At 37.0% G+C, this 26,330-nt stretch overlaps 1 protein-coding gene across 4 annotated transcripts in view; it reads right to left on the bottom strand.

Annotated features, from left to right (window-relative positions):
- CEP162 (centrosomal protein 162) overlaps nt 1–26,330 on the bottom strand; it is a 109,501-nt gene that overhangs the window by 69,004 nt on the left and 14,167 nt on the right. For 3 of the 4 annotated variants that reach the window (XM_032275347.1, XM_032275348.1, XM_032275349.1), the window contains 6 exons: nt 25,605–25,672; nt 13,814–13,929; nt 11,672–11,702; nt 11,056–11,172; nt 5,364–5,555; nt 4,355–4,436 (listed from right to left, as the gene is read on the bottom strand). In XM_032275347.1, the coding sequence (XP_032131238.1) occupies nt 4,355–4,436; nt 5,364–5,555; nt 11,056–11,172; nt 11,672–11,702; nt 13,814–13,929; nt 25,605–25,672 (606 nt within the window). Of the gene's footprint in view, nt 1–4,354; nt 4,437–5,363; nt 5,556–11,055; nt 11,173–11,671; nt 11,703–13,813; nt 13,930–25,604; nt 25,673–26,330 lie in introns of those variants that run through there. The other variant, XM_032275351.1, reaches the window with a different exon arrangement.

Below are 26,330 nucleotides of genomic sequence, written 5' to 3'. Positions count from 1 at the left end.
AAATAAGATTAAAGAAATGTTTAAGAGGCTAACATTTTCATATAATGTAGATTGGCTTCTTGGTAACTGTTGGAAGCTTCTAAAGTAGCTGGAATCATCAGAAATAGAATGGTTCCTTCCTTCTTCACAGTAGCTAGATGCTAATCAAAACTGTTTCTCATTCTTGCGGGGTACCAAGTAAACTATATTTCCTTGCCATCTTGCATCTAAATAGGACCATTTACTAGTTGGTCCCTTTAGAATGTGAGAGCTGAGATGCCAAGAACCCAACTTACTTGTTAATGGCTTAGGTCAGGTTTTGGGTGGCAGGAAACTGATAACTAGAGTCTGGGGAGATGGCACCCTATGTTTTACAGTGGCACAACACTGCTAAACTGTCATCTACAAAAGCTTATAAGGTAGACCACATGCCTGTTGACCATGGAGTACTAAGCAAAATGAGTGGAAAGAACAAGGAGTTATTAAATGCTGGCTACTGTTAGCTTCTTTTGACAAGATATTACCAAAAAAATTGACGAGCTCAAGAAAGAATAAGCTGGTTTGTAAGCAGAATTTAAAGAGAATAGAAGGAATCTAGAAACTCTAGAAATGGGTTCACTCTCTGTATAGACTCAAGCTGTAGATTCAGCATTAAAAAATGCTGAGAAAGCAAGATTTCATGAGACTTCTTGGTTGAAAAGTGAGAGACTCAGTCCCTTAGCAAAGATCATATTAAGAGTGTCATCTTCACACTTATGGTTGTTTCCCCAAATATCAGAGAACTGCAAATAAACACAGGAAAAAAAAAAAAAAGAAACAGAATAACAAGCAATGAAAGAACAAAGCAGATTTAAACCCTCTGTCTAGCAAGAAACTTTTTTTTGTTAACTTTTATTCTAGGTTCAGGGATACATGTACTGTTTGTTACACAGGTAAACTGTATGTCATGGGGGTTTGATGTACAAACTATTTCATTACCCAGGTAACAAGCATAGTATCCAACAGGTAGTTTTTCGATCTTCACCCTCCTCCCAACCTCTCAAGTAGGATCCAGGGTCTGTTGTTCTCATCTTTGTGTCCATATGTACTCAATGTTTAGCTCCCACTTATAAGAACATAAGAGTATTTGGTTTTCTGCTCCTGCATTAGTTTGCTTAGGATAACGGCCTCTAGCTGCATCCATGCTGCTGCGAAGGATGTGATCTCATTCTTTTTTATGATAGTGTTCTATGGAGCATATGTATCATACTTTCTTTATCCAATCTACCACTGATGGACATTTAGGTTGATTCCATGTCTTTGCTATTGTGAACAGTGCTGCAATGAACATATGCATGCATACGTCTTTATGGTAGAACAATTTACATTCCTTTTGGTATATATCCAATGATCAGATTGCTGGTCGAGTAGTAATTGTTTTAAGTTCTCTGAGAAATCACCAAACTGCTTTCCACAATGGTTACTATTTTACATTCCCACTAGCAGTGTATAAATGTTCCCTTTTCTCCGTAACCTCCTCAGCATTTTTTTTTTCTTTTTAATAATAGCTATTCTGGCCTGTGTGAGATGGTATCGCATTATGATTTCAATTTCTATTTCCCTAATGACTAGTGATGTTGAGCATTTTTTTGAATGCTTGTTGGATGCACACGTCTTCTTTTGAGAAATGTCTGTTCATGTCCTTGCCCACTTTTAAATCAGGTTGTTTTTTGCTTGTAAATTTGCTTAAGTTCCTTATAGATTCTGGGTAGCAAAGAACTTTAAGTCTGGTTACTGGCACATGGCATTCACTGGGACCAAAGAGACAACTAGGTTACTGAACTTTCTGAAAGAATATAATGTCAAAGAAACCAGAACCCTGTTTAAAAGAAAAAAAAAAAGAAAGAAATAAAAAAGAAAACCAAAAGCCAGTGACTGGGAAACTTAAAGCTACCTGTAGGCAGGAAGTGCATTGAGAAAGGAGTGCACCCCTCAAGACGGGCATACCCCTCAACCTAAAATTCACTTCAGTTGTAGCCAATGGTGATAACATACAGGACAAATCCTCCAAGCAATGGAAGGAGGGGCTATATGGAATAATTGACTTAAGGTAGTTCCTTCTTAATAGAGTAATAACCAAATCAAGGAAAATCCCTGTTCCCAAGGTAGGGGCCCTTTACAAGGTCTTTCCAGTGGTTCTCAAAGTTGCAACACTGGTTGCTATATTTTCTTCATACTTTTCCTTGCTGAAAGGGCATATCTCCTGCAGTTCCACTGTTATATATTGGGATGGGGGTTTGGAAGTATATAACTTTGTCATTATCTCCCATTGGCAGACAATGAGGAGCCGTACTCAAACCTGATGAAGAGGACTGCACTTCACCTGGAAATCCTAGCCTTTCATATGTGTACAGTCCTGAATGGGACTTGGGGCTGTCTGGTTGGGGAAGGGGATAAGTGGGTCTGTGTATGAAGAAGCGTGGAATCAATATTTTGTTATTAGAGTAGTATATCCTGGCAGAGACTGACTAGATACTAACCAAGCTCATTTATTTTTCTTTCTTCGCACTGAAACAAACCACATTTCACAGCCTCTTTGGACCTCGTTAGCTAGATGTGCTGGTTCCTACCAATGGAATGTGAGCTGAAGTGATATGAAACTTCTGTGTTAAGGCAGTTAAAAGAAAAGGTATAAAACCCTTCTCTTTCTTTCCTTACTGACTGGTTGGATGATGTTGTAACAATCTTAAAACTGTATGTTGATGACAGAGGCAGCCTGGGTTCCTAAACGACTGTGTGAAGCGGAGCCCCAATCCAACCCCACTGACCCACCAAGGATAGTGATGTGAGCAAGAAATACATTTTTGATGATGTTAAGCTATTAAGATTTCAAGGATTCTGTTATAGCAGCTAGGATCATTTACTTGATAGCTACTAAAATTTTTTTAGGTATGTGTACTAAAGGTCATATTTCTTGATTTCTATCATATATGATTATCATTATACCTGCAACATAAGTATAACTGCTTTCAGCTTTTAAAAAAAAATGTAAAAATCTGTTTTAAAATTCCTATTACTAAAATGGTTTTACCTATGAAAACAAAGATAAGATACAAGATGTGTAAGAAAATCTCTTTACGTTATCACTAACATACCCCCAAATAGCAATGATGAGTTGGCACAATATTTCCTTTAAAAATACTAATTAGCATTACAGATCAATGGAAGCCTACTAGACTTAGCATTCAAGTAAACGAATTTTAGTGTAAGGTTCACTACATCTTTTTTTTTTAATTGCATTTTAGGTTTTGGGGTACATGTGAAGAACATGCAAGACTGTTGCATAAGTACACTGCATCATTTTTTTCTCAACTAACACAAATGCAGAAACAAGGCCAAGAAATCATCACATGTGGATTTGCATCATGAGGATATAGTATACAAAGGGGGCTCAAAACATGTCTACTGAAGACACAAATAAATGAGAACACGAATGGATGACAGGCTATTTCACAGAAGTATTTTACAGAGATCAAAGACCTGACAATTTAAGTGGTTAGGCACATGGATGGCCCATGTTCCTGGTCCACAGCGGTATGACCTTGGGCAATAGCTTTATCTTAACCTCTTAGGCTTCAGTCTTCTTGTCTCGGAAATAGGAATAATAATGGACTATAACCCATGGAGTTGCTGTAAGGTTAAATGAAATAATATATGTAAAGTATCTGTCCAAAGTAAATGTGATAAATGTTAGCTGTTATCTACCAGTAAATTGAGTTTATCTCAGTTTCATTTCTTGAATTATGGGCATAAAGGCACCTTCCCTACTTGTTATGAGGATCACGTGAGAGACTGGACATGATATTTCAGTGCTACATAAAAGCAATGCTGTCTATGACGTGTTACTCTATGCAGAAGAATGACAGTGGGTCACACATAGTTCCACTAAACTGTATTGGACCTGATGCATTTTAATGAGGCCCATTTCTCTTGTGGCTACAAAACTCAGCCAGTGAGATGATGGCCAGTCTGTGACTAGGTCAAAACTAACTGGTATATAAAGAAGCAAATCTATGACTCATAAACATAATAAAATTCACTTTTTCCCTCGTCGTGAATGAACTGTTCCAACACTATTAAAGCTGAAGAGAGACTATTTTTCAGTGAAAACTTTTAGGACTATTTAGTGGCAGAAACTTTTTTATAAAATCTATTTATTTTTTCATTTAGCACTAGAATTTTGATGAATTGAGTGAGGACAATATAAAAAGAAGACAGTAATGACTCACAGGCAGACTCATGCAAGGTAATATTAGTCATTAATCATTCACTAGGAAAGATTACATAGAACAAATGACTAAAAGTTTCCAAAGACAATAAACAAAAAAATTCATACCTGACAGCTTGTAAATCAAAACCACTGACCCCAAATGAATCTATTCTGATAGGTTTCATTAGCTCCTCTACTGTGGGCAGATCTAAGGGGGGCAAAGAAGTAAAAACAAAAAGATGTTATGTAGACTGCTTAATTTACATGCATAATACCACCAAAATTATATTTTCTCTGACATAGTTAACAAAACGATACATGAAATAAACCTGTTTTCCATCCTAAGTTTCCTTACACCAGGAAAACTTCCTTTCTTATGAAATATCAAATATCTCAAATATCAATATCAAATATATGTATCAAAAAAAAAATCTATACACACACGCACACGCACACATACACACACACACACCCATGCATGCACGCTATGTACATGTTTTGTTGATCCGGAAATACTGTTCTCTAATAAAATACAACTTTAATACATGTACTTGCAAAAGAGTAAAAAATGTCCATTTAAGTGACTTCTTAATTTGGTCAAGGCATGTTAGAAAAGAAACTGGGCTGGGTGCGGTGGCTCATGCCTGCAATCCCAGCACTTTGGGAGGTTGAGGAGGGCTGATCACCTTAGGTCAGGAGTTCAAGGCTAGCCTGACCAACACGGTGAAACCCCATCTCTATTAAACATACAAAAATTAGCTGGGCATGGTGGCGGGTGCCTGTAATTCCAGCTACTGGGGAGGCTGCGGCAGGAGAATCACCTGAACCTGGGTGGCAGAGGCTGCAGTGAGCCAAGATCGCACCATTGCACTACAGCCTGGGTCACAGAGCAAGACAGACAGACAGAAAAAGAAAGAAGAAAAGAAAAGGAACGAAACTGAAATTCCATTTTGTGTTTAGCTCTAATTTTATAGTTAAGCCAATAATTCCCATATGTCATTTGAAAAAATCTCTTTAATTAAGCTCAGAGACAGAGGAAAAATCACTACAGCAAATTGTATTTTAACTATATTACACTACAAACTCTTCAGAAAGGATATGAAATTAATTGAAAAATTCATCTATAAGCTTTTACCAGATTCCATAGTAGAGATGTTTTTTGAATGCTCTTCATTTTCTTGAGGATGACCTTTCACTGAGCTCTTGGTATCTTCCATTGTGTTACTCTCAATTTTTTGTTCATCTTCATCTCCCAATGAATGTGCTATATGACAATAAGCTTGATGTAGGGCTTCAATATCACTATTGCTTTGTCCATAAGAAACACCTGTTGAAATAAATGTAACCTCCAAAAATAATTACACCACAAACACATGAGAACTATAAAACACTAATATCATTCCTTAATCTGTTAGAAATATAAAAGTAGAGTTAAGTACTAACTAGGTAATTTCCAGCTATGGCCTACCAGTATATATTCACAGTAAGCTCAATAACTCTTTTAGCAAGTTGAGGTGTGTCCTGATGCGGTAAGTATAAAATCTGCCTCCACAAGTCATTGCCCTTTCTCCTACTATCGTTAACTGATCCCTCTGCACTGGATAAGACTATTCCTAAATTTCCCAAAATGACAAATTCCTTTGAAGGATTCTACCTCCACTCTCTCTGCTTCTCTGTACCACCAAGCATCCTGTCATCTGCATTTTTTCAACCACAATGAATTCACTCTTCTAACTTTGCAATCCATTGTGTTCCAACATCCTGCTAAAACTGCTGTGATCAAAAGCAATTTTCTAATGACGAACTCCATCTGTCTTTAGTTCTTTTCAACTATGTGAGACATCTGACATTATCTTTTTCACTTCACCTTAGCCAAAAGGCAGATAAGTCACACATTGTCTTTTTCCTGGTAACTGTTTCTTCTGCATGCCTTTTTCTTTTTGTTATTCCCACCATTTTGACGGCTAGTTTTTCATCTCTTACGGTCTATAGTTCATTTCAGGACTTCATTTTCAGCCCTCTTCTTTTGAAAGTCTCATTTACCAATTTTTTGACCTGACTAGTTTCATGAGGACTCTTAGCTTCAACTATTACCCACATGCCCATGACTCCCAAATCTATGTCTATGTGCTTACAATTCTTTTCTGAACATCAACTTAACATTTAGATTGTCCTATAAGTGTATCACATCTACATATTCCCCAACTGAATTCATTATATTCCCTACTAAAACTTGTTCTACCACCAGTATTTCCTATTTTACCTAATCACATCACTATTTACTCAGTCAAAGTAGAAACCCTGATGTCATCATTCACTCTTCCTTCCCTATTAGCCTTCTGATATGGTTTGGCTGTGTCTTCACCCAAATCTCATCTTGAATTGTAACTCCCACAATTCCCACATGTCATGGAAGGAAGAGAGTGGGAGGTGACCGAATTATGGGGGTGGGTCTTTCCTGCACTGTTCTTGTGATAGTGAATGAGTCTCACGAGATCTGATGGTTTTAAAAATGGGAGTTTCCCTGTACAAGCTCTCATTGCCTGCCACCATCCATGTAAGATGTGCCTTGCTCCTCCTTGCCTTCCACCATGATTGTAAGGCTTCCCCAGCCACTGGAACTCTAAGTCCAAGAAACCCTTTTTCCTGTATAAATCACCCAGTCTCGGGTATGTCTTTATCAACAGCATGAAAATAGACTAATACACCATCTCTTTCCAGCAACTGACAAAATCTAGAAAAAAGAATTCAAATAATTTGATAATAATGATTGCACATTTTTGAGTACTTTCTTACTCATTTTGTAATTTTCATTACTAACAAGTAGAATTTTCAAAATTAGAGGTAAACAATGAATCATGGGAGAGAGGGAAAAAAGAAAACAGAGTAACCAATCTCTCATCTTGATACCCACGGTTAATTAACCAGTTATTAAAAATAAAATAGTATATATAGTCTCATCTGTATATACACAACTTGTAAACAGAAGAGACAGGCAAGTACTATATATAAGATTGTTTAAGAATTGCTTACACCGAGATGTCTTTCTAGCTAGTGCTTCAGGTCCCCATGGCTACATGAAGCATACCCAAATAACAAGTTTGCTTAAATAAACTAAAAGCAGAAGGGGATACTGCTAGAGAAGAATTGCCAGTTGAAGGGCAGAGATTTTCAAGAGGACATGAGGAAAAAGGTCTTGCTTGTAGCATGAATGAAAGAGATCATTAATTTTCAAGAAAAAAGGAAAAGCACAGTGTTTTTTTCCCTCTATAAAAATATCAGGTTGAGTAAAGTATCTGCTGAATATACATAAAAGAAATGACTTCAATGGTAAACAGCATAGTAGTACTGAACGCTGATACCTAATGTAGTAGGTATGAAGTGTCAGAAAGAATAGGTTCTATGCTTTTAAGCAACAACAGAGCAAACATGCAGAAAAACAAATGACCTAAAAGTTAGGAAAGAGAAATGAAAAAAAAAAAAAAAAAAAAAAAAAAAAAAAAAAAAAGGGAGGGGGGGGGCTGCTCAAAAAAAAGTCAGGAAAATGGTACTTTTCTAACTTGAGTTATTAACCGAAGCCATATTAAAAGTAATTCCGTGGTTATGTAAGTTAACTCTTTTCCACGCACATCATGAAAACAAAAGGAGTTATTTATCTGCCTTTTACATTGAAAAGAGAAGACTAGTTATTTTATGTATTATGAAGTCAAAAGATCCCTATATTTTTCAACTTTAGAAGTTGAGGCTGGGCATGGTGGCTCACGCCTGTAATCTCAGCTCTTTGGGACGCTGAGGCGGGCGGGTCACCTGAGGTCAGGAGTTCAAGACCAGCCTGGCCAACATGGCGAAACCCCATCTCTACTAAAAAAACCCCACAAAAATTAGCTTGGCTTGGTGGTGTGTACCTGTAATCCCAGCTACTCGAGAGGCTGAGACAGGAGAGTCACTTGAACCCAGGAGGTGGAGATTGCAGTGGGCCAAGATCATGCCACTGCACTCCAGCCTGGGTGACAGAGCAAGATTCTGTCTCAAAAAAAAACAAAAAAAAGAGAGAGACAGTTTAAAAGTGCCAAATACTATTTTGCAGAGGAAAGGGTCTAGTTTCATGAAGCAACGCTGTCACCCTGTGACGACTCTAATAATGCAGGCATAGCACAAAATGGTACTTGCCTGTGAGACAAATGAAAAAAGTGAAAGGTTAGATCTGGCCTGGTGTTAGGAAACCCTTCGTTTCATACTTGCTAAACTCTTTAATACAGCAAGACACAAATAATTTCATAAATAATATTTTTAATAAGAGAATCTTTGACAATGTTTTAAAATCAGCCAATATTTGAAAGTTAAGCAACGTTTGTTAAAGTTAGCTGCTTAACACATAAAGTGGCAAGGTAAAACAAACCCCACTGAACTTTTCAGTTCTTAAACCTAGTTCACATACTCATTTGAAGACTTTCCAGTATATATATATATATTTTTATTTTAATTAATTAATTTAGAGATGGAGTCTCACTCTGTCACCCAGGCTGGAGTACAGTGCCATGATGTTGGCTAACTGCAACCTCCACCTCCCTAGGTTCAGGCAACTCTCTTGCCTCAGTCTCCTGAGTAGCTGGGATTATAGATACGTGCCACCATGCTCAGCTATTTTTTTTTTTTTTTTTTTTATTTCTTAGTAGAGGCGAGGTTTCACCAGGTTGGCCAGGTTGGGCTTGAACTCTTGACCTCAGGTGATCTGCTTGCCTCAGCCTCCCAAAGTGCTGGGATTACAGGTGGGAGCCACCACACCTGGCTGAAGACTTTCAAGTATATATTTTAAATACTAGAAATTTAATCGCCCGCAGCCAACAAGTATTTACACTGTATAACTCTAGGTTCTCTACTATAGCATGTATTAATAAGAGAGGTTGACATAAATAATAATGATAATAACAACAACAAAGTTGCTACTATTTAGTGAATCTTAAAAATGTACCATATGTTATCTCAGTTGACCATCACAAGGCTTCATTTTAAAAATGAGAAAACAGGCTTAGAGGTATTCATTATCCAGTGCCACGTGGCTGCTAAGTGGCAAGGTTGAAAATCTGAATCCAAAGCTACACGATAGTAAGTTCACACTTTACTATGCTCAAGTAATTGACTAATCAAGTTATCTTACAGGCAAGAATATTTAAGAATTAAGACCAAAAAACTACAGTTTTATATAACTGCTTAGTTCACCTTAATAAAATTTTTACTTTTAGAAATATATATTTTATTTCTGAGTTTTTCTTACAACCTACAGTAGTGGTTTTCACACTGTTTGACACTAATTTTATAATCAGTTTTTCAGAGAAAATCATGGGTTTCACAGATGTTTGACTGAAATTCCATTTTAAATCATGCCTTAAAACTAAAAAATTGGAATAGAACCATTCTGCACACTCAAATGTATCATTTACGTAACTGTAATAATCTGAATACATTATGTAATAATATTGTTAATAACTTTTGCTTTCTCTTTTACTTGATTTAATGCACTTCTCAGAATAAAGTTTCTCTGGTCACCCTGAGCACATGAACTTCCTATAAAATACTATTAATCAGAAAAATTGTAGCTCTACAATGGTCTTTTAAAAGAATTCATGTCTGCCTACTGAAAACTGTGCAAGGGGATAACTATCACGGGATGTATGGTGACGTGGTCCCTTAAATCAACAGCAGTAAAACTGAGGGACATGCACTCAGCACATGCTTACATCACAGTGGAATACTTAGTTGGGCAACAAATGAGTAATGTGTCTTAATGGGAAAATTATGTCTTATAGTTGTAATTTTTTGACCTTTATATTTTAAAATGAAAGTAGATGTAACAAGTCAAAATAGTGGTGACTCTTGCAAAGACAGTGACTAGACATAAGAGATGTGATGGACATTGTGGTTTGAGTCCTCTTAGTTTTTATCTGGTTGCTGATTACATGGGTGTGCTCAGTATTTCAAAATTCACTGAGTTGCATCGCTTTTCTAAAGGTATACTATGTCAATTAAAAAGTAAAAAGAAAAAAAAGAAATGTAAGCTGATGATGATTAGTGATTCAATTACTTTTTTTTGTTTTTAATCAAGTATCTAAATTGGTTTAGTTAACCAGTATATATAAACTGCAAAGTAAGCTGATTAAAAAGTTCCCATTTGAAGCTATTTATGTGATAAAACAAGAATATTTTTACATTACTTAACCAAAACAGAAACACAAACACACTAGAAGACCGATGGTGACATGAGGCCACAACAAATCTCAATAGTTTCTGATTTCAAAAATTCCAAAAAACCATTATTGTCCTCACCTATTTTATGGCCAAATGTAACAAATATAAGTTTAAATATTTATACTAATAAAGTATCATTTTTACCTATGAGAGAGTTCTATACAAGATTTCAATTGGAAATGAGCATTTTGCTGCTTTAAAAAAGTTTGAAAAGGCATTATCTCAAAGACCTTTAAAGGTTTTAGCAAAGTCTAGTTGGTATCAGGTATTTCAGAATTTGGGGATGGGATGCAGCTTTTTCCTAGAGAAAGAACTATGGAAAAGCACAATAAGACCAAAATCCCATTTCTCCTACACATGGCAGATTTAACTGAATACTCTGTAGAGGCATCAAAAATTGGTTAACGTTCACCTACAGTGTTATACTTTGTATTAATAGCATTTATTCATTTATTAACATTTATTTAAAACCACACTTTACTTGGCCTAATAGCATTGTGTCATCATTAGAAAGTTCCAATTATTTAAATGATTACATATGGTAGAAAAATGTCAGATTTAAAGTTTTCAAATACTTTTACCTGTTCCTGTCATTTCATTATCAGTCATTTCTGGTAGGCCCTTTGTCTTAGGGATTGTTTTATCTTGTTCATCAAGGTTGACCTCTGCAACAGAGTCTAATGAATCAAGCAGCACAACTAGAAGAATATAAAGAAAAATACAAGGAATGTGATAAACTGGATGGTTCCGTTGATCTGATAAAATTATTTTAAACATATGCAATGCATATAAAAACAAGATAAATGCTCACAAAGAGTATATAATCTTATCTGTGTATGAATGTAACAAGCATGTTTTACGTGTGTGTGTATGCATATAACAAATATGATTTTCTTCCCATGTAGAAGACAGTAGGCTAACATCAACATACATATCTACACTTATGTACTGGTCTAGTGTACACGTACACATGGAAGGCAAAGGGCATAAGAAAAATAACAAAAAATAATCTTAAATATAATAGAATGCATTCAATATAGGCAAAAGAAACACATTATTGGGAAAAGCTAGGAACTTTAATTCCTTAGAAATACTTAAAAACAAACACATAGTAAACTCATTCAGAATTATTTAGATGAAATTCTAAGCAGACAAATTTTTTGCAAACTAAAATATATGAATACAAATAATATTTACCATTAGCTAGCATGCCAGTTTTTTCTTCTTCCTAAATTAAAAAATAAAAATGATTATATGTTTTGAAACCAAAATTACATAAAATGACCACAATGCAAATAACAGCAAAATGTGAAAACCAGGGCTTTTTACTGAAAAGATCAGGAACTGTGTTTTCTGATTCATCAATAACTCTTCAAGACTGTAGCACTGACGGAACTACTAAAATTTTTTTCTGAACCTTGGCGATTACTAAAAGTAATTTAGGCCTGAAAAATGTCTAAGTGCTTAAAGTCTAAGTGCCATTTGCTCATCTACCTTGCTCATGAATTTGCTAGTTTTCTTGAAAGTCAAGATTAAACAGACCTATTTCACACAAGAGTTCTGCAATTATAACATTACCAGTCTATTATCCCTCATTGTTCAAAATTAATGACCAAATTCTTTGTATTCATTATTTCATCTATGTTTCAAAAGACACAACTTTCAGAAAGGCAGGCTACCAAACAGCAAGACAGATAAAGTTCTTCAATACTAGAGGTTACCTTAGAATAAGTTTTCCTATTAATATTACCTATACCTCCTACCTGGCCAGGCAGTTTGTGGGATCCTCCCATAACAGAGCTTTAATTCTTTCCTATTTTGATTCTTACCCAGACAGCGCTCTGAAGCTTCCACATTTAGGTTGATACATTTTTATACATATGGTACACTTTCTAAATATACCACACTATTATGCCTTTTACTGACCGATTCATTTTTCCTTTTTTTTTTTGAGACACAGTCTCTGTCTCTCAGGCTACAGTGCAGTGGTGGCTTGATCTCGGCTCACTGTAACCTCTGCAGGTTCAAGCGATTCTCCTGCCTTGCCAGGTTCAAGCAATTCTCCTAACTCAGCTTCCCGAGGAGCTGGGATTACAGGCACCTGCCACCATGCCTGGCTAATTTTTCTATTTTCAGTAGAGGTGGGGTTTCACCATGTTGGCCAGGCTGGTGACCTATTCAGTTTTCAACAAAATACTGCAATTGCCTTATTCCAAGAATAAAATCTCATTAAATTTCTAAGGATACTTATCTGTCACATTAATTTCTGTTATTTCTAAAGTCATCTTGTTTTTCCCTCAAAATTGAGTGACATGTAGACACCGAAGGGCCAAATACTAAGTAAACTTAAAAATAAGAGTATTTATATATGCCTGAAGTGTTTCTTTTATCTTGTGTCCAGTTTCATACGTGTTAAAAACATCTAGTCCTAAAACACAGTACCAAAGAGACTATGTCCAGATAGAGATCAAAATAATAAATAGTAGTAACAAATAACAACACTAATTGTCCTACCAGCTACTATAAGATAGCTTTAAAGACAAGTTCTATAAGGAAGGCAATATGAAGTAGTAGCCCTGAACAAGTCTTGGTAAGAACTGGGAAATGACAGAATTAGAGTACGAAGCACCACTGAATCTGAATCTGAATGGAATCATGTAGTTCCTTATCTTAGCTAAGTAAGTTTTAGACATTAATGTTATAACTAGCATAAATACTAGGGAGGGCCATTTATTATACTTCATAAAGACAAATCATACCAAAAAAAGTATAATTTAATATACTTGTTTAAAAATTAGTTTTGAAATTTTAATTAGGCTTTCAATTTCTAAAGCTTACCTTAAGCTTATTTGCCAAAAGAAATCTTTTTTCGTTTGTTTGAGACAGAGTCTCACTTATCACCCAGGCTGGAATGCAGTGACATAATTGCAGGTCGCTGCAACCTTGACCTCCTGGGCTCAAGTGATCCCCCTACCTCAGCCTCCTAAGTAGCTGGGACTACAGGCATGTGCCACCATATTTGCAAATTTTGTAAAAATTTATTTTTTGGAGAAATGAGATAGCACCATGTTGCCCAGGTTGGCTTCTAGCTCCTGGGCTCAAAGATCTGTGCCTGGCCAAAAATCTCTCATAAAATCATCAACTGTCATATTTTTTTATTAAGATTTACATTAATTTGATATGCTGAGCTAAGAAAATGTTTGAGTGTTAAGAGACCTGTAACTTTACAACAATGAGCAAAATTATGAAAAACTCCATTTTTTGAGCTCTTCATATAGTAATAGGCAGCCAAGTTGATGAAAAAGTTGTAAAGCTGACAAATATATAATTGATGTATACCTGTTTGAGTGTGCTTATTTTTTCTGATTTAGAATTCCTTTTGGAATGGGTATCTTCATCTTTGGTAGTCAAAGGCGCATCAACATACTCATCTTCAAAATCATCACTGTAATTTTCTGCAGAAAATAATTTTTAAAAGTACAAAGATCACATTGTCAAAAAAGTCAAATTCCAGGAAAGGACCGTTGATTTCCAAAGGAAGAAGTCTGTATAAGAATAGTTTATTGAAATAGTAACATAAAGATGTCTTTTGAGAATCTTTTTTGGCAAAGATTTAATGAGAGTTCAATTTATAAGACTATCTTTGGTTTATGTCATTACTGTACTTTCAAATCGTTCTCAGAGTTTTATAATCTTTTATATTATTAACAAAATAAAAATTTCTAGAGCTGCCCAAAGGATCTTTTATTACCTTTAAAAGAAAACTTTAAGCTTTAATATTTATTTTTAAAAGACAAACATCTTCAATTGCTTACTTATAAAAAGAAGAACTTTGTGAAATCTAGCCACTTTAAAAAAGGCTTGATTTTGTTTTTTAAGTTGATTTTTTTTTTTTTTTTTTTGGTCTCTACAGGTATCTCTACTCTACTGTAAGTCTTAACTACTACTTATGAAAGATCTCTGACCCTTCCCATAGGTAAATACTGGCCTCATACGACTTGCTGTTTACCCAATTCTCCAACTGCTTCTTATCTAAAGCCTCCAAATTATATCTCAATGACTTTGTGCAGGAGGAAAATGTGTCTCCATGTTAACTGATGCCTTCAGTGTCCTTATGGGGAAGGTGGGACAGTAATTATTTGGCCAGGATCTCTTCTTCAATTTTTAACTTGCTCACAGTATTAATTTAGATCTGTGGCCTATGAAAGGAAACAGCCTTTTCAGAGTGAAATTGATCCTTTTAGAAACAAATGTGATCTAATTTGTATTTCAAAAAATTACATCACATTGAGAAACAGGATGGTCTGATGGGAAAAAAAGACTGCATAAGGTATTAGAGTCTACTTCTGGAATCATCAATTGTCATTAAGTATACCTTAATCTAGTACCTTAATCTGTTTTTTACTCTTTTCGTAGAATGAAGAAAATGACAACTTGTGTGTAATTAATATTGGAAGTTAAGGAATGTATTTGAGAGTGTTTGGGAATGAAAAAGGGATGCTTCCAGTGAGATCTGGCTACAGAAACATCTATATTTTAGTTCATAAGAAATATGAACTTGGAACAGCATGTGAATTGTTACTTAGGTAGATAAACTAGGTTAGCTGGTTAACTGTGTCAGTATCTGTATTCTGAGAAGTTCACTTTTGTTTCTTTTCCACGTGAGAAAGAACACTGCTTGGGATTTTCTATTATCAGTAGACATATAGTTAAAATCACAAGACAGTTATAAGCATTACTTTTTGTTAGGCACACTTCTACGTGCTGAGACCAATACAAAATGATTAAGACTTTAACAGTCTAGGTGGGAACCAACGAATTTTAAGTAGCCTCAGAGATTAGACTTGCTTAAGAAAAGAACAAGGAAAGAGGAGATATTAAAGAATATGACATTGAACTTAGACAAATATTTATGATTTGGGAACCAATGGTAGGCACTGTAGTATGTGTGTGTGACTGCATAAAGCAAGTGTTAGAAACAGTTTAGGCAGTATGGCACAGGGCTTAAAGAGCATGACCTGGAGCCAGAAGGCATGGATTCAATTCCTGGTTCTATTACTTTCAGCTGTAGAACCATTGGCAGGCCACAAACTCCCTTTGCCTCACTTTTTGCACCTGTAAAATGGGGATAATAGTACTTTTCTCAAAACGTTGCTGAGATGATTAAGAGTTAAAGTGTTTAGAATGGTGGTTGATATGTAACATGCACTGTATTTAAATGCTAACTATAACGTTTATAGTAAATATTACTGTTATTATAGCTATTCTTTTCTTTTTTCTTTTTTGAGATGGAGTTCTGTTCTTGTTGCCCAGGCTGAAGTGCAATGGCATGATCTTTGCAACCTATGCTCCTGGGTTCAAGCGATTCTCCTGTCTCAGCCTCCTGAGTAGCTGGGATTACGGGCACCTGCCACCATGGCTGGCTAATTTTTTTGTATTTTTAGTAGAGATGGGGTTTCACCATGTTGGTGAGGCTAGTCTCGAACTCCTGACGTCAGCTGATCCACCCGCCTCAGCCTCCTAAAGTGCTGGGACCAAAGGCGTGAGCCACCATGCCCGGCCTATTATAGCTACTCTTGTACTTAATCTAAATAAAAAGTTAATACAGCCAAGTATTATTTCTGATTAGGAAAAGTGCTAATCTAATAAGCATTCATCAAAACTACATTTTGTTATTTTCATTTAGTAACTAAACAGCTTACAGGCAAATACTACCAACCAACACATTAATGACTGACTTCCTCCCCAGGAACTTGTCATGAATAAAATAGGTTTGAAGAAGGAAATGTCATTGGTAGACACATAGAAAAATGAGAGAAAAGAAACAAAGAAAAGGAAAACAGCACATTTCAGAGATTTCAGGAACAAACATCAAGGCAAATTAAGTTCATATAAAAATGAAAGAGTAAAATTAATTTGAGGTTGATTATTATATGAGAAATATCAGAGACCGTATCTAGGCTTTTCCACATTGTTTGGAAAACAATGAGGCTATTCACTTGTACCACTCTGATCTTTTTGGCAGCAAGATATTACAAGTCCAAGGTACTGGGTTTCTATTATTCCCTATTCTTGTAGCTTCAGGAATATTATTTTCAGAAATAAAGAAGTTCTTAAAGCTCAGATAAACCATATTCAGTGTAAAAGATCCTTTCTGAAGATATTTTTCATCTTCTGTTGGCAAACTTAGCTGCAAATTTTTATTTGTTTGACAATCTAGAGGACTTTCTCCTCTGCCACGTTGGAGTTAAAGGGACTATATTTCCTTCGTAAACAATGAAATATATAAAACTGTTTTCAGATATTAGACAAATGGTAGCAAAAAAATGTGATTCACAAGAAAACAAGTGAACTAGCCCTAAAATTACCTGAAGGCACATACATTCTGAAGTGTTGAGCAGGGGTGGGGAGATCAGAACAGTCTCACTGAGTTGAGGAGTGAGAGATAAGTTTAGAAAGGCTAAGGCAACGAGAGAGGAGGTACCTAAGTAAAAACAAAGCCCCAGAAATCTGCAAAGGGTCCCCTTGAGTCTTTGCTGAATATATAATGCAAAAAATGAGCCAAGAACAAGGGGGATGCTGTAAGTTAGACAATTCTCAGAGTTCATACAAAACAAGGAAACTTTCGAACTCTAATCTGCCTAAGTGGAGAGTCCTCATTGATCATTAGGGGCACTCAGCAGAAACCTCAGAAGGAATGTGCCTTGGCAGTAGGGTTAGATGTTACTAGGGCTACTCTAGACTTCTGCTAACAAAGCATAAGAAAAGCCTTAAAAAAAATCAAGTGGTGGGATCGACTATTTACCAAAGGTCAACAATACTCTTTAAAAGAAGAAAATCAAATCCAGACGCTAAATAACATAAATATCACAATACCAAATATCCAATCAAAAATCACTAAACTTCTAAGAGGCAGGAAAAAGTGTCAGGAAATCAGGAGAAAAATAGCCAACAGAAAAAAGACCCAGAAATGACTGAGATCTGTAAAATATGCTTAATATTAAGGACTTGAAAAAAATAAACATAATGAGGAAAATTACTAAAGAAATTAAAAAAAAAAAGATTCAAAACAAACAGAGAGAAAGAAAAAAATGGATGGGATTAATAGCAGATTAAAGAAAAAGACCAGTAACTTGAAGCAACAGAACAGTGATAAGAACTGAAGCACAGAAAGAAAAAAACGTTTCAAAAAATGGAACAGTCTTACTGACCCGTAAAACAAAGCTTAGCATTATACTTATAATTAGGGTCAGATGGCAGGAAGTGGAAAGCAGCAGCATTATTATAATTTTAAGAATTCATGGCCAAGAGATTTTTTTTAATGGAAACTATAAATCCATGGATCAAGGATGCTCAACTAACTCTGAAGAGAATAAATATATGAAAAGCATACCATGACACACCATAGTCAAACTGCCAAAAAACAAGGATAAAACCTTGAAAATAGAGGGAAAAAAAACGATATATGCAAATAACAACAAGAGGAATTACCAGAAACTTCTCATGAGAAATAAGATCAAAAGACAATAAAATCACGAAACTGCCCAAAGGGGAAAAAAAATCTACATAAAATTCTATATCAAGTAAAAGTATTCCTCAAAAACAAAGGCAGAATATATTTTCAGAAAAACAAATGCTGAGAGAAGTTGTTCCTAGTAGTAATCCGCACTACAAGAAATGTTAAAGGAGGCTCTTCATGCTGAAAAAAAATAATATGAGATAGAAATTCAAATCTATGCAATGGAATACAAAGCATTGGGAATTGTAAATATATGGATAAACATACATTTTTACATAAATACCCATTTCATAATATTCTTTAAAAGTACTTTTAAATGATAATTGATCGCTTAAACAACAACAATAATAATATATTGTGGGGTTTTTAAGAAATGTAGAAGAAAAATGTTGACAAAAATAGCAAAATAGTTGAGGAGAGTTTATTGTTGTTAGAGTTCACATAAATATAGCTATATAATGTTATTGGAAAGTAGGCTGTAAAAAAGTAAAGACATATGTTGTGACTCATGGGGCAACTAAGAAAATAAATACAGTAAAGCAGTATAGCTAAAACGCCAAAAGAATAAAATGGAATACCATAAATAATACAACAGAAGGCATGACAAAAGAAACAAAAAGATGAAGAGAGAAAACAAATGGCAAAACAGTAAATAACCATATCAATAAATACACTCTTGTAAACACATGAATTAAAGGGCAGAGATTGTCAGATTGGACAAAAATGCAAAAACCAACTATATGCAGTCTATGAAAAAAACATTTAAAACATTTAAAAAACACATATGCACTAAAAGTCAAAAGGTGGGAAAAGACACACCTATCCACCACCATACTCTGGAGGTCTTTGTCTTGTCTTCACAGATTCCCACAATCCTGGCACAAAAAGTCCTTTTTTCTTTCTTCCCAAGTGGTCCATTGCCCAAGCTCAACAAATGAGGCAGTTCACTTTTAACAATTTATTAGCACCACACATTATAACATAGGCAAACCCACTCTATTCAAAGCTCTTTCTATGACAATAGGATTTTCCTTTTAATTAAATCTCTCTTATCACTGTCTTTATTAAAAGCTATATTGAAGATGGCCGTTTAGGAACAGCTCAGGATTGCAGCTCCGAGTGAAAGCGCAGAGGGTGAGTGGACGCCGCATTTTTATTGCCCACAGACTAGGAAATTCCCAGGTGGAGGAGCTCCACGGGTCGTCAGCGCGACTGTTTCGGCCAGCGCGGCTTTGCCGGCTGGCGCCGCTGCTTTGCCCTGCGCAGCTGCTTTGTCGGCGCCCCGGAGCAGCGGTTCTCCGTACAAAATACACCAGTCCGGGTGCCCTTCTGGCTGGCGATTGGAGCCATGGGAAGTCGCCCATTCGTCTGTTTAAAAAGGGGACTGAGCAGGGAGCCAGGACAGTAGATTCCAGGGCAAAAAAAGCGCCACGAATCTCAGTGCCACTGTTTAAGCCAGCACAGTGAGTCACCGCAGGCAAAAAAACACACACTGCGGTGCCTCTTCAACAGGTGACTGGAACACCAACTTAAAAAAAAAAAAAAAAGGCTCTGAGGCAGGGAGCCAGCGATCAGGCTTGGCTGGTCCCACCTCCACAAACGAACAGCAATCAGAAACTCTCTGGATTGAGAGTTTCACAGCAAGCGCAGCTGAAACCGGGAGGGTCCAGCTCTGTGGGGGAGGGGCGTCCGCCATTACCGAGGCAGCCCACCCCTAGGGAGGTAGTCAGCCAATGCCGAGGCAGCCCGCCGTTGCCAAGGCAACCGGCCACTACAGAGAGACTCTGCCTCAATAGGGGCGGACCACCATTGCTGAGGCAGTTCTAACTACACCCACATAAACAAGACTGCAGGGAAATTCACTCAGCAGCTGGGCGGAGCCCACCGCAGCTCAGCAAAGCCTATACAGGCAGACAGTGACTAGGCTGCCTCCTTGCTGGGCAGAGCAGCTCTGAAGGAAAAAAAATAAAGAGAAGGCAGCAGCATAACGGAAACTCATAAAGCCCTAAATCCCTGGGACAGAGCACCTGGGAACAAAAAGCGGTTTATGAGTTCTGCTGCAGCAGACCTAAACGTACCTGCCCACCAGCTATGAATGAACAATGGAGCTCACAGCTCAGCATTTGAACTCCTGTAAAGAAGAGACCGTCTCCTCAAGCAGCTCCCTGACCCCTGTATATCCAAAGAGCCACCTCATAAAGGAGAGATCAGATTGACACTTGGCGGGTATCCTTCTGGGACAAAGATAGCAGAAGAAGAAAACTGGTAACAACCCTTACTGTTCAGCAGCTGCTGCAGGTGAATCCCAGGCAAGCAGGGCCTGGAATGGACCTCAGCAGACCTACAGCAGAGGGGCCAGACTGTCAGAAGGAAAACCAAGAAACAGAAATAACCTCATTATCAACAAACAGAACGTCCACGCAGAGACCCAATCTGAAAGCCAGCAACTACAAAGTCGACGGGTGGATAAATCCATAAAGATGGGAAGAAACCAGCCCAAAATGGATGAAAACATCCAAATCCAGAACACTTCTCCTCCTACAAGGGATCACAACTCCTCACCAGCAAGGGAACAAGACTGGATGGAGAACGAGTGTGATGAAATGACAGAATCAGACTTCAGAAGGTGGGTAGTAAGAAACTTCTGTGAACTTAAAGAACATGTTCTAACCCAATGCAAAGAAACTAAGAACCTTGAAAAAAGATTTGACGAAATGCTAACAAGAATGGACAAAATAGAAAGGGATATAAGTGAATTGATGGAGCTGAAAAACGCAACATGAGAACTTCGTGAAGCATGCACAAGTATCAAAGCCGAATTGACCAAGCAGAAGAAACAATATCAGAGGTCGAAGATCAACTCAACGAAATAAAACGGGAAGGAAAGAATGGAGAAAAAAAGGGTAAAAAGGAATGAACAAAGTCTCCAAGAAATGTGGGACTATGTGAAAAGACCTAATCTACGTTTGATAGGCATACCTGAATGCGACAAAGAGAATGAATCCAAGCTGGAAAATACTCCTCAGGATATTATCCAGGAAAACTTCCCCAACCTAGCAATGCAGGCAAACATTCAAGTCCAGGAAATACAGAGAACCCCGCAAAGATATTTGTCAAGAAGAGCAACTCCAAGGCACATAATCATCAGATTCACCAGAGTTGAAATGAAGGAGAAAATACTAAGGGCAGCCAGAGAGAAAGGTCGGGTTACCCACAAAGGGAAGCCCATCAGACTCACAGCAGATCTCTCAGCAGAAACCCTACAAGCCAGAAGAGAGTGGGGTCAATATTCAACATCCTTAAAGAAATTCAACCCAGAATCTCCTATCTAGCCAAACTAAGCTTCACAAGTGAAGGAAAAATAAAATCCTTTGTGAACATGCACATACTCAGAGATTTCGTTACCACCAGGCCAGCTCTACAAGAGCTCCTGAAAGAGGCTCTACACATATAAAGGAACAACAAGTACTGGCTCAACTAAAGGGCAAAACAGCCAGCTAGCACCAAAATGGCAGTATCAAATTCACACATAACAATATTAACCCTAAATGTAAATGGACTAAATGCCCCAATCAAAAGACACAGACTGGCAAATTGGGTAAAAATACAAAACCCATCGATGTGCTGTATCCAGGAAACCCATCTCACATGCAAGGATACACAAAGGCTCAAAATAAAGGGATGGAGGAAGATTTACCAAGCAAATGGAGAGCAAAAAAAAGCAGGCGTTGCAATTCTCATCTCTGATAAATTAGACTTTAAAGTAACAAAGGTCACAAGAGACAAAGAGAGACATTACATAATGGTAAAAGGATCAATGCAACAAGAAGAGCTAACGATCCTAAATATATACGCACCCAATACAGGAGCACCCACATACATAAGGCAAGTTCTTAATGACTTACAAAGAGACTTAGACTCCCACACAATAATAGTGGGAGACTTTAACACCCCATTGTCAACATTAGACAGATCAACCAGACAGAAAATTAACAAGGATATCCAGAAATTGAACTCAGACCTGGACCAAGCAAACTTAATAGACATTTACAGAACTCTCCACCCCAAATCCACAGAATATACATTCTTCTCAGCACCACATCACACCTACTCTAAAATTGACCACATAATTGGAAGTAAATCACTCCTCAGCAAATGCAAAAGAACGGAAATCGTAACAAACAGTCTCTCAGACCACAGTGCAATCAAGTTAGAACTCAGAATTCAAAAACTAACCCAGAACCGCACAGCTTCATGGAAACTGAACAACTTGCTCTTGAATGTTGACTGGATAAACAATGAAATGAAGACAGAAATAAAGATGTTCTTCGAAACCAACGAGAATGAAGACACAACATACCAAAATCTCTGGGACACATTTAAAGATGTCTCTAGAGGAAAATATATAGCAATAAGTGCCCACATGAGAAGTAAGGAGAGATCAAAAATTGACACCCTATCGTCAAAACTGAAAGAGCTAGAGGAGCAAGATCAAAAAACCTCAAAGTCTAGCAGAAGACAAGAAATAGCTAAGATCAGAGCAGAACTGAAGGAGATACAGACACAAAAAACTCTTCAAAAAATCAATAAATCCAGGAGCTTGTTTTTTTGAAAAGATCAACAAAATGGACCACTAGCCAGATTAATAAAAAAGAAAAGAGAGAATAACCAAATTGATGCAATAAAAAATGATAAAGGGGATATCACCACAGATTCCACAGAAATTCAAACCATCATCAGAGATTATTACAAACAACTCTATGCACACAAACTAGTAAACCTGGAAGAAATGGATAAATTCCTGGACACTTGCCTCCTCCCAAGCCTAAACCAGGAAGAAGCCGAAACCCTGAACAGACCCATAACAAGGTCTGAAGTTGAGGCGGCAATTAAGAGCCTAGTACCCAAAAAAAGCCCATGTCCAGACGGGTTCACAGCCGAATTCTACCAGACATACAAAGTTGAGCTGGTACCATTCCTTCTGAAACTACTTCAAACAATACAAAAAGAGGGAACTCTTCCCAAATCATTTTATGACACCAACATCATACTGATTCCAAAACCCGGCAGAGACTCAACAAGAAAAGAAAACTTCAGGCCAATATCCATGATGAATATAGATGCAAAAATCTTCAATAAAATACTGACAAGCCGACTGCAACAGCACATCAAAAAGCTTATCCACCATGATCAAGTAGGCTTCATCCCGGGGATGCAAGTCTGTAAACATAATTCACCACATAATCAGAACCAAAGACAAAAACCACATGATTATCTCAATTAATGCAGAGAAGGCCTTTGAGAAAATTCAACAGCCCTTTATGCTAAAAACCCTCAATAAGCTAGGTATTGACGGAATGTATCTCAAAATAATAAAAGCAATTTATGACAAACCAACAGCCAATATCATACTGAATGGGCGAAAACTGGAAGCATTCCCCCTGAAATGTGGCACCAGACAAGGATGCCCTCTCTCACCACTCCTATTCAATATAGTACTAGAAGTTCTAGCCAGAGCAATCAGGCAAGAAAAAGAAATAAAGGGCATTCAAATAGGAAAGGAGGAAGTCAAATTGTCTCTATTTGCAGACGACATGATTGTATATCTAGAAGACCCCATCGTCTCAGCCCCAAAGCTCCTGAAACTGATAAGCAAGTTCAGCAAAGTCTCAGGATACAAAATCAATGTGCAAAAATCACATGCATTCCTGTACACCAATAACAGACTTAAAGAGAGCCAAATCAAGAACAAAGTTCCATTCACAATTGCCACAAAGAGAATAAAATACCTAGGAATAAAACTAACAAGGAACGTAAAGGAACTCTTCAAGGAGAACTAGAAGCCACTGCTCAACGAAATAAGAGACGACACAAACAGATGGAGAAACATTCCATGTTCATGGTTAGGAAGAATCAATATCGTGAAAATGGGCATACTGCCCAAAGTAATTTACAGATTCAATGCTATCCCCATCAAGCTACCAATGACCTTCTTCACAGAACTGGAAAAAACCACTTTAAACTTCATATGGAACCAAAAGAGAGCCCGCACAGCCAAGTCAATTCTAAGCAAAAAGAACAAAGCAGGAGGCATCACACTACTGGACTTCAAACTACACTACAAGGCTACAGTAATCAAAACAGCATGGTACTGGTACCAAAACAGAGATATAGACCAATGGAACAGAACAGAGGTCTCGGAGGCAACACAACGTATCTACAACCATGTGATCTTTGACAAACCAGACAAAAACAAGCAATGGGGAAAGGATTCCCTGTTCAATAAATGGTGTTGGGAAAGCTGGCTTGCCACGTGCAGAAAGCAGAAACTGGACCCTTTCCTGACACCTTACACTAAAATTAACTCCAGATGGATTAAAGACTTAAACATAAGACCTAACACCATAAAAACCCTAGAAGAAAATCTAGGCAAAACCATTCAGGACATAGGTGTAGGCAAGGACTTCATGACCAAAACACCAAAAGCATTGGTAATAAAAGCCAAAATAGACAAATGGGACCTAATCAAACTCCACAGCTTCAGCACAGCAAAAGAAACAGTCATTAAAGCGAATTGGCAACCAACAGAATGGGAAAAAATTTTTGCAGTTTACCCATCTGACAAAGGGCTGATATCCAGAATTCACAAAGAACTAAAACAGATTTACAAGAAAAAAACTAACAAGCCCATTCAAAAGTGGGCAAAGGATATGAACAGACACTTTACAAAAGAAGACATACGTGAGGCCAACAAACATATGAAAAAATGCTCATCATCACTGGTCATCAGAGAAATGCAAATTAAAACTACACTGAGATACCATCTCATGCCAGTTAGAATGGTGATCATTAAAAAATCTGGAGACAACAGATGCTGGAGAGGATGTGGAGAAATAGGAACACTTTTGCACCGCTGGTGAGAGTGTAAATTAGTTCAACCATTGTGGAAGACAGTGTGGCGATTCCTCAAGGACCTAGAAATAGAAATTCCATTTGACCCAGCAATCCCATTACTGGTTATATATCCAAAGGATTACAAATCGTTCTATTATAAGGACACATGCACACGAATGTTCATTGCAGCACTGTTTACAATAGCAAAGACCTGGAGCCAACCCAAATGCTCATTGACGATAGACTGGATAGGGAAAATGTGGCACATATACACCATGGAATATTATGCAGCCATCAAAAATGATGAGTTTGTGTCCTTTGTAGGGACATGGATGAACCTGGAAACCATCATTCTCAGCAAACTGACAGAAGAGCAGAAGATCAAACACCGCATGTTCTCACTCATGGGCGGGTGTTGAACAATGAGAACACATGGACACAGGGAGGGGAGCACTACACACTGGGGTCAGTTGGGGGGAAATAGGGGAGGGACGGTGGAGTGTGGGGAGCTGGGGAGAGATAGCTAGGGGAGAAATGCCAGATGTAGGTGTTGGGGAGGAAGGCAGCAAATCACACTGCCACGGGTGTACCTATGCAACAAGCTTGCATGTTCTTCACATGTACCCCAAAACCTAAAATGCAATAAAATAAATGGGGAAAAAAAAAAAGCTATATTATCTTTTCAAATATTATAAATTTAAAAACCAATGAAATTACCTGCCAGTTCCTCGTGTTTCAATCCATTCTCATGTTTGTCATCAGTTAGGTCTAAATTGGCTTGATTACTGGAAAAAATATTTTTTAAATTTAGCATTACATGTTAAAAATATATCCTCATGCAACTTTTTCTGTGTATCTTAAAAAAAAAAAATCCCTAAAATTGTACATGTCCTCTCTCAAGTACTCTTGTTCTATCAAAACCTAAAAATTTGGGAACTTCTAAGGAAAATGTTTTGAAAATTAAGCATCTTCAAAACATATGATTAATTATAGCTATAAAAGTATTACAAAGGAAAAAGATGCCCTATTTCTTAAATACACACAATTTTATTACTATGTGCATTTACATGTACAAATTTTATCTTATAACCCTAGATATCCCTCTACACTAAAGATTAGAAATTGAACACAAGCTATTAGAACCAGTGAATCCATATGAAAGTCAGAAAAAAAAAAAATGCTAAGGTTAGCACTCACATGCTACTAAGCAATTTAATCCTGAAATGGAGGCTGAATAGGAACCAAAACCTAAGCAAGGGGACAAAGGAGCTTGAGTATGATTTAATTCCATTGGATATATTAATTCATATACTGCTTTCTCTCAAACCAGGAATCAGTTCTACCTTTTTGATCTATCAACCCTCTTTAGTGAGATCGTTGGAAAAACTATAAAACTAATATCATAATGATGATAGGAACAAACACTTAACATTGCATGCTCAA

The sequence above is a fragment of the Sapajus apella genome, unplaced genomic scaffold, assembly GCF_009761245.1.
Source record: "Sapajus apella isolate SASKATOON/1434 unplaced genomic scaffold, GSC_monkey_1.0 scaffold6, whole genome shotgun sequence".
NCBI lineage: Eukaryota > Metazoa > Chordata > Mammalia > Primates > Cebidae > Sapajus > Sapajus apella.
This window is presented reverse-complemented; position numbering and strand designations above follow the sequence as displayed.